Below are 8,430 nucleotides of genomic sequence, written 5' to 3' on the forward strand. Positions count from 1 at the left end.
TTGTCATTTTTGGAAGAAATTAATCAAAAAATTATATTTTTTGGGTTTTTGATTAAACACTTTTAGTTTTGTGATCTGTTTTTGCGAAAACTTTAATAATTTTAAGGGAAAAGCGAAAAAAGTTTTTGCAAAATTCCGCGTAAAATTGCGTTCCGCGTAAAATACATGCATATCGTCAGTATTTTTAAGTAAAACTCTACAAAACAGAGCGTTTATGAGTGGAAAGTAAAGCAAAAAAGTCAGTCAAAACTAAAAAACCGAATATTTTTTTCAACAAGTTCTACAGTCTTCATAGGAATGGAGAAGATTAGTTTTCCAAATAATTTATTATAAACTTTCGCTTATTCAGTTCGTTTTTTGATAGAAAATATTTTGATTTTTGTCCCAAATTCGAAGCTGGAAACGGATTCATTCTAATAAAATGTATTTCATAATTTTTCCCAAAAAATGCCTTAAGATTGTCAGTTGTTTTATGTGAATTTTTTTAAAATTGAGCGTTTAGAAAAAAAGAGTAACTTTGCCAAAACTGAAAAATTCTGAAATTTTGAAGAAATGTTAAAAATATTATTGATAGACGACCCTTAAGATAAGTCTAAAAGCAAGTAAAAAAGTCATCAACATTTTTCCAGCAACGGATCTGACTTACTGCGCCGGTGCCTTTTGCCATTTGCGTAGCACTGCGCCAACTCCTAAAAACTCATCGACTTACCCAGGCCTAATTTCGAGTATTAATAGCTGTTGCAAAAATCCAATCGCTTTGAACGTCCATCAATGTTTATCAGTCTACTTCAATTGCATCGGCATTCTATCATAGTAGGCCATATGCACCTCAGACGCCATACATGACAGTTTGTATGTTTTGGACGTGACTGTGACGTATTGCCGTAATAATCACGTCAATATGTCGTGTACTCGACGTCCTTTTCGCCGATTATAAAACCGTTATATCTTATCGAACGACGCCAATTTCCCATAAACGAGGAGCAAAAGAACTGCATACAAATCTAGTATCACCTTATTGACAAAATCATGAACGCATCAAACTGATAATGAATCAGATTGCAGTTCTTTGGACCTGGAGATTTATGGTCCCTGACCTACTTAATATTTTTCAGTTTTCCGCTGAACAGATCCATTTATTTGCTATCAACGATTAACGATTAGTTAAGGAAGAGTCAGCTAAATGTTGGCTTTAGATATTAGTTTGCAATTCGAGGCGGTTGAGCGCTTAACTGGTTCTAATTTGTGCGGTTCCCAATGACTGGAAAAATGGTAAGTGGAAATTTTTCATTTCAGTTAAGGATCGCCATTAAAACGACCTTTAAAACCTGTGAAAATATTAGTCAAAATTTTAAGAAATTTTAGGTCAGCTTTGAAATTTTAAAAACAAATTGATGATGGTTTCTTGCGCACGGAAGGTTTACGCTTAAAGTTCATCAATAAGTGAGAAGCGCAAATTCGGTTCAAAAGTTCCAAAGCTCCATTTATTAGTTTCAATTTTGAATCATTTATGGCTTTGGGTATCTCCGTACCTATTGGTTTTTTTATTTGGTCACAGTGTAACATACATTCTGCACTATATTCTTATGACAATTGATTAGGCAAAACACGCTCTTTAGTGGTAAATGCGAGGGTGATTTATGTATACAGGGTGTCCGGAAATGGTGCGCCGAACCCTTCACGACCTCGCGAACCACGAGAAAATCTACTTTTATTTATTAAACTTTAAAGCCCTGTAGATCAGTTATTATTGAGTTTTCTAAAAAGTGTTGTAGGAACTTGTTCCACTAATTTGTGTGTGTGTGTGTTATAATTAAGAAGATTTACTCGAAAACGGCTCATTTTGGAGATTTTTTTAGAGACAGCAATTTTGTGCGCTCTTTCACTTTCTGTGGTGTGCCAAGTTTTAGAACAATAACTTAACCAAAAAAAATGTTATTCAAAAAAAAAAAATTAAACAAACCTAACTTTAACGCCGTTTTGTACCACTAAGTGACCCGAAGGGAACTGTTGAAAAGCGGTCAATTCGAGAAAAGCGCATTATTATCAAGGTACAGGATATTTGATGAAGGACTAGACTGAATTCAGCTGGTGAAAAACGTATTATTTACTTGACATCGTTTGCATACTATCTTGCGTAAGTAGGTGTGACAAAATCTAGCAAAAGTTCAAACTAACTTGTTTGCTTAACACAATTTTCTCGGCTCCGCGTCCCTATTCTGATCGGTGGTTGGAGCAATAAGAAAAAAGGTCCATCGATCCAATAAATCCCTCGCAAATAGTCGCATTTACTTACTCTCTTATCTCAGTAATAAATCCGTAATTACGTTTTCCTACGGCATTAAACGAGTATTTGTTGTAGGATTTTGTATTTGATATTTTATTGCAAAATCTAGGACAGATGATTGCGATCCGATGATCGGTTTTGATCGGGCACTTTTCGGTCATCTTTGGCTCACGATGACTGAAAAAGTATAAAATAGCACTCAAATTGCAGCTTTTCCCACTCTGCACAACTTTTATTTGAAAAAGGCCGGTCACAATTACTATTTTTTATATTATACATATTAGAGTTGTGCAGTTAAAGAATGGAATTGAACGGTAATTAGGGAGAATGCTCGGCAACAGAATCGAAAACCAAACAAACCTTGAAAACATGATAAAATGTGCAAAAACCAAGCACTTACAATGAAAAAAAAAACACCTTGGACTCGATCGAGTACGATAAACACACTTCACTAAATCAACAACACAGCTATGCATTATTTGCCCGAGGCTCTCCAGGAGATGTTATGCAGCCCATGAAAGCTTTTCTTCAGGTTGCTGCTGTCCGCCCATTCGGAATTCAAATAGTCATCCTCATCATCCGCGCTCAGTTTCTTCAGTTCTTCCTGGCGCCGATAAGCGTGCAACATCAGTTGCTTCCTCTGCTCCTCAGACATGATGGGCTCGCGCCCTGGGGCGCCCTCTCCTCGCTTGGATAGTTTGATTATCACCTAAAAAATGCTCGCTGATTGCTTCGCTCTTGCGTCTTTTGCTTCCGCTTGCCAACCTTGCAATTCTCAATCTTCCCCACATAGTCGCCCAACTTGCCTCCTTCTCCCCGATACATTTCCTTGCCGCAAAACCACATCTGCGCCGTCATTGGGTCGATTACCTCTAAAGAGGCCTGAGTTCCACTCAGGTCCTCAATGTTTTCAAACTCCATTCGAATGATGTCGTGAGGAGGCAACTTCATCGGGTAGACAATCATCACGGCGCCTTTCAGCGTGTTTACAGCCTCTTGAACCACTTTCTTCGTCAAGCATTTGCCTGGAAAGATGCAAGTTTAGGCCGAAAATGGCAGAAGGATTATTGAGCCGGAACGCATTGCTCAGGATGGGTGGAAGCAACTGAAGCACCTTGAATAACCAGGTTTTTGCTGATCAACTCCTTTGCTTCTTTAATGGCGTTGCGCAACACGTGCTGCATTTCTTCTTTGGGCTGCTTGCCGTTCCGTCGCCCGATTGGGTCTTTGTTGACGCTGAACCCGCCACTTGGAATGCAGCTGTCGCCCCAATCGTCTTTCAGCTTCAGCTCTTCGACTTGTTCTTCAGTTAAGCCCAGGATTTCTATCGACAACATCCACGATCAAAAGCTTCTCAACGCTGCTAGTCATTAGGGCTCACCTGGAGGAAGAAGCGTTCCATGCTGGGCCAGTTCTTCGATTTCCATGCACAGTCTGTCGATCTTCAAGCGTCCGTTATAAATGGTCACCATTTGCTTCACCAGATCTTCAATGGGGAGAGATAAGGGTGCTTCCAGCAAGAATTGGCTTTGGTCCTTGTGCTTCACGTGAATTATCACCATTTTTCCCAAGATTAAGAGCTTTAGTAAACAGGTTGACTTTGATGGCCACCATGCAGCGTTCTAGGCAACGGCGTTTGGTCGATAATCGAAAAGTAAGGGAAATTCAATGACTTTTACAGTGTCCCATTGGTATGGAAAAGCTTCATTTCGTTAAGCTTAAACGGCTAAAGGTGACGCAAAGGGCAGTTTGAAAATCAATTTCTCAGAAACGGTAACAGATGATGACGAACTTTTTTCTAAGGCGGTTAGAGGAAGAAATGGGCTTTCTTTTCGAACTGAATTTAATCAGTTTAGCTTCATTCTACTACTTTAGAGTTTCGTTAGCTGCTCACCAGTATTTTCTACAAACTACCAAACCACAAATCTTTCAATTGACGCAAACTAAAGCTATTTCTAGATATGGAATTGTTTACACATAACAGGCAACTATTGCAATTGCAGCTTATGAAAGTTTCGGAARCCAGYCATCATCAGGCAATTTTTGGCCAATTTTCAGAATTGATGAGGTTTTTAAGCAAATTTAACCTAAAAATTTATTGCTCCAGAAGCAAAATACCCCGAACTTTCAGGCGATTTATATTAAATAGGTTAAAGTGCCATCTACGAAAGTTGAAAGTTTCAATCCCGGCTGATCATCCTACAAAGTTCAACAATTTTTCGAATTCGATCAAGTTTCTAGGAAATTTGCGTAACCTAATTTTAAGTTACCCTCCACCTAAAAATTCATTGCTCCGRAAGCAAAAWAGCCCKACCTTTCAGAGGATTTGTGTTAAATAGACTARAGTGCTATCTACGAGAGCTGAAAGTTTCAATCCCGGCTGATCATCCTAAAAAGTTCAACAATTTTTCGAATTCGATCAAGTTTCTCGGAAATTTGCGTAAACTTCTTCAGTATTATTTTTTGTTCGAGCGTCAGTTGTTTCTAGATCTGACAATTTGTACAGACAATAGGCAACTATAGGCCATTGCAGATTATGAAAGTTTCGAAAGCCAGTCATCATCAGGCAATTTTTGGCCAATTTTCAGAGTTGATCAGGTTTTTAAGCAAATTTCAAGTTACCCTCCACCTAAAAATTCATTGCTCCGGAAGCAAAATAGCCCGAACTATCAGGGGATTTGTGTTAAATAGGCTAAAGTGCCATCTATGAGAGCTGAAAGTTTCCATCCCGGCCGATCATCCTAAAAAGTTCAACAATTTTTCGAATTCGATCAAGTTTCTAGGAAATTTGCGTGACCTTCTTCAGTAATTTTTTTTTTGAGCGCCAGTTGTTTCTAGATCTGCGAATTTGTACAGACAATAGCCAACTACAGATTTTACGTTTTTGTATCAAAAAAGCCAAAGAAAGTTTGGAAGTCGGCTCATCTTCAGGAAATTTTACTCGACTTATTACAGTGCGCCAGGTTTTTAAGAAAGAAACATTTACGTAACGCCACATGAAAATTAATGTGCCCGCAAGTAAAACACCTAAAGATTTCCCCATTTTCAAATCTTCTAAGATTGCTGCAAAATAGCTGAAAGTTTTGAACGTCGTCCAGCATCGACGAATAAAACATGAAAATAAGCCATACAAAGAGGCGAAACTTTCAGTTTGACTTTCAACTGATCAAAATCAGGATCATACAAGTAAAACTGCTCAATTTTAGTACGCGTTTTGCAGTTTGTACTGGTTTTTTCTCACATTTTCTAGGCTGGAAAGCTGAACGCGTTCTGAAATTTCCAAAAAATGTGAAAACAAAGCCCTTTCAGAAAAGAAACGTTTAAATCAAGAAGTCAGATTTCCTAGAAACGTGATCAATTTTGAAAAATTGTTGAAAATTTTATGATGAATATCCGGCAGTGAAAGTTTCAGGTCTCTTAAAGAAAACTTTATTCAATTTAACCTAATCCCTTCAAAGTTAGGACTGTCTTAGTTCCGGAGCAATACATTCTTACGTGAAAAGTTCTTTAAAACTTACTTAGAGACCTCATCAATTTAGGAACTTTTTTGAAAATTTAGCAACAAATTTCCTGACGATGGCTGGATTTCGAAACTCTCATAATCAGCAATCGCAACAGTTCCTATTGTGAGTAGAAGTTTTCAGATCCAGACATTCATTTACATGAAAAAAGTTGTGCATATCTTTGGAAAACTTCAAAAATTTCGAAAAATCGCAGAACATTTTCTGGTGATGATCGGGGGTTGCAACTCTCACGTCTGTTAAACGGCACTTTAGTCTATTTCACCTAACACTTTGGAAAATTCTGGCTATTTTGGCTTCGAAGAAATTAATTTCTAAGTTGAAGATTATTTCAAAAATTTTTTGACATTTCATCAATTTTGGAAATTCGCCAGAAATTGCCTTATGATGACTGGCTGGCGAGCTTCACATGTTTTGCAATGACATACTTTCCAATAAAGTATGGGAAAATATTCTCAAATCTAGAAATGGCTGACTGTCGCAAACATTATTTTATATGCAGATTATGCAAATATCTCTTAGATAACTGACAAACTTTGAAAAATTGAGGAAAAATCCCTGAAGCTAACCAGATTCGAAACTTGCAAGTTTCATAACGGAAACGTTCGCCTATCTAATGCAAAACCCCTGAAAGTTATAGCTGTCTTGGTTTAGACAAAATTCGTTTTTTTATATAAAGGTGATGAAATCTTCTATAAACGTCAATTTTGGAGATTGGCCCAAAATTTCCTAATGATGGCTAGCTTTCAAAATTTTCATAATCTGCAACTGCCTATTGTGTGGGAAAATTCTCAAGTCAAGAAATAGCTGGCAGTCGAAGAAATTAATTTATTTTAAGAAGGTTGTGCAAATCTCTTAAAAAATAGTAAACAAATTTTCTTTTGTAATCAGGGATTGAAATTTTCAGTTCGGTTCAAGGGTGAGTTAATCCATTTAACCCAAAAACCATCAAAGTTCTGACTATCTTGGTTTCGGAGCAATGAATTTTTGTATGGGAGTTTTTAAAATTCGCTTAGAGCTCTAATACATTTTAGAAATTCACCAAAAATTAATCGAAGATGGCTGGCTTTCGAAACTCTCATAATCTGCAAAGGAATAATCAATCATATCAAAAAAAATCAGGTGATTCCAGCGGAGAAATAAAAAGTTCTGCTGGTTTTTGTACCAAGACAATCAAGAATTCCTGACTTGTCGAGCGTCGAAACTTGATTCTTATGCCGCGTCCAGACCAAACAAGCCGAGCCAGAGTCGAGCCTGATCGGCGGCAAATTCTTTTGATATTTCGTCAAAACACCGACAGAAAATCGATCGTCAATCTAACTATTGGCTGTTTCATTTCAGACACTCAAGCTTCTGCAAGCAGTGACGCTTCTTTGCCTAACCAATGAAATCCTCTGCCTATCCTGCATCGAGTTGCAGCAGAAGTCGGAGAAGGAATGCTTCACATCGGACATGCGAAAGAGCCACAACGGCAACTACGGACATTGCGTGAAGACCCGGATGAAGCGCCACCAGAGCTTCTGTGACACTGATGGTGAAGATGATGATTATTATTGTCGCAGCTGCAGCTGTGACTCGTGCTCTTACAACAAATGCGAAGGTAAAGTTCTCTTATTCATTTATTTATTTAGCATCTTGTGAACATCCTACAAAGCTTAGGGTTGATGTTTGGACATCATCAGTTCCATGAAATCATCTAAAGTGACCTGGCCATCGCCATCCAGATCGGCCGCCTGAATCATTTCGTCATATTCTTCATCGGCGAATTTGGCCCCCAAGCTGGCAATGGTGTCTCGCATGTCGCTGACTGTGATAAACCCTTTGCCATCCTTGTCGAAGACTCTGCAGCAGAATTGTGTTCAGTTGATTTGATCGTATGGCGATGCTGCGCCGCTTCCACCTAAAGGCGCCTTTGATGTCGTCTTCGTTGGTGCAGTCCCTCATCATTCCCTTCATCACATCCACAAATTCATCGAAGTCTATCAACCCATTTCCATCCTTATCCACTTCGGTGATTATGTCCTAGGAAGGAGCAGGTTCAAAGGAGGTAAACCAATTTCAACGCAACTCGCTTACCAGAAGCTCCGCTTCGGTGGGGTTTTGCCCCAGGGCCTTCATCACTACCCCCAGTTCCTTTGTGGATATCGTGCCATCTCCATCCTTATCGAACAGCTGGAAAACGTCCCGAATCTCATCAAGGGTTTCTTGCGTGACTTCCTCCTCTCTCCCTACGGAAGTGGCGGCGGAGTCTCGACGAGTCACTTTGCTTTCCAGAGAGAGTTTCCTGGGGGTGTGAGGCACCAGTTTGGGCAGTTGCCTGCTCTTCGAGTTGATCTGTTTGGAAAAACCCGGCGCTTCCAATTGGCTGGAGGTGATGGTCACTTTCATGGTCTTCTCCGGCGCGTTTGGCGCCTCCGGCGCCTTCTCATCGTTGGGCACAGCTTCGGAAGACATTGAAGTCACTCAATTTCAGTTTGACTGACATCGCTTCACTTCGGAGCTCCAGCCCCTATTCCCTAGCGATTTACCTGGTAGATGGCAAAATAAATGACTTGAGTTAAATTCTTCAATCAAGGGAAAGCCTTTCAAAAAAGATTTATTTTCAGAACGACGAGTTACAGC

The 8,430-nt window shown here is 39.2% G+C and overlaps 3 protein-coding genes across 3 annotated transcripts in view; 1 reads left to right on the forward strand and 2 right to left on the reverse strand.

The window, feature by feature from the left end:
• Positions 1–1,149: 1,149 nt before the first annotated feature.
• The window catches only part of LOC109534057, a gene marked incomplete in the record, with an annotated part of 13,172 nt that continues 5,891 nt past the window's right edge, over positions 1,150–8,430 (forward strand). Inside the window, 2 exon segments of the mRNA XM_048661973.1 lie at positions 1,150–1,272; positions 7,150–7,408. Coding sequence (XP_048517930.1) covers positions 1,258–1,272; positions 7,150–7,408 — 274 coding nt within the window.
• On the reverse strand, positions 2,492–3,909 carry LOC109533078 (cilia- and flagella-associated protein 298). Its single transcript, XM_019898291.2, has 4 exons — positions 3,669–3,909; positions 3,402–3,611; positions 3,053–3,312; positions 2,492–2,996 (listed from the first exon to the last, which is right to left on the reverse strand). The coding sequence occupies exons 1-4, from the start codon at positions 3,847–3,849 to the stop codon at positions 2,763–2,765; spliced, it is 885 nt and encodes a 294-aa protein (XP_019753850.2). The 5' UTR covers positions 3,850–3,909; the 3' UTR covers positions 2,492–2,762.
• On the reverse strand, positions 7,410–8,424 carry LOC109533083 (calmodulin-beta). The gene is made up of 3 exons (XM_019898304.2): positions 7,885–8,424; positions 7,709–7,830; positions 7,410–7,650 (listed from the first exon to the last, which is right to left on the reverse strand). The coding sequence occupies exons 1-3, from the start codon at positions 8,260–8,262 to the stop codon at positions 7,464–7,466; spliced, it is 687 nt and encodes a 228-aa protein (XP_019753863.1). The 5' UTR covers positions 8,263–8,424; the 3' UTR covers positions 7,410–7,463.

The sequence above is a fragment of the Dendroctonus ponderosae genome, unplaced genomic scaffold (genome assembly GCF_020466585.1).
Source record: "Dendroctonus ponderosae isolate FM_Combo_2020 unplaced genomic scaffold, Dpon_F_20191213v2 Dpon_F_20191213_10, whole genome shotgun sequence".
NCBI classification, from domain to species: Eukaryota; Metazoa; Arthropoda; class Insecta; order Coleoptera; family Curculionidae; genus Dendroctonus; species Dendroctonus ponderosae.

What these genes read in the sequence shown, in the direction of transcription:
- LOC109533083 (XM_019898304.2), bottom strand. Translation starts at nt 8,262, where the DNA reads ATGTCTTCCGAAGCTGTGCCCAACGATGAGAAGGCGCCGGAGGCGCCA. An exon ending in CCACCGAAGCGGAGCTTCTG is followed by an intron (nt 7,831 to 7,884) that starts GTAAGCGAGTTG and finishes GCTCCTTCCTAG; the next exon opens with GACATAATCACCGAAGTGGA. An exon ending in GACATCAAAGGCGCCTTTAG is followed by an intron (nt 7,651 to 7,708) that starts GTGGAAGCGGCG and finishes ATTCTGCTGCAG; the next exon opens with AGTCTTCGACAAGGATGGCA.
- LOC109533078 (XM_019898291.2), bottom strand. Translation starts at nt 3,849, where the DNA reads ATGGTGATAATTCACGTGAAGCACAAGGACCAAAGCCAATTCTTGCTG. An exon ending in TGGAACGCTTCTTCCTCCAG is followed by an intron (nt 3,612 to 3,668) that starts GTGAGCCCTAAT and finishes TGTTGTCGATAG; the next exon opens with AAATCCTGGGCTTAACTGAA. An exon ending in GGAAGATTGAGAATTGCAAG is followed by an intron (nt 2,997 to 3,052) that starts GTTGGCAAGCGG and finishes AGCATTTTTTAG; the next exon opens with GTGATAATCAAACTATCCAA.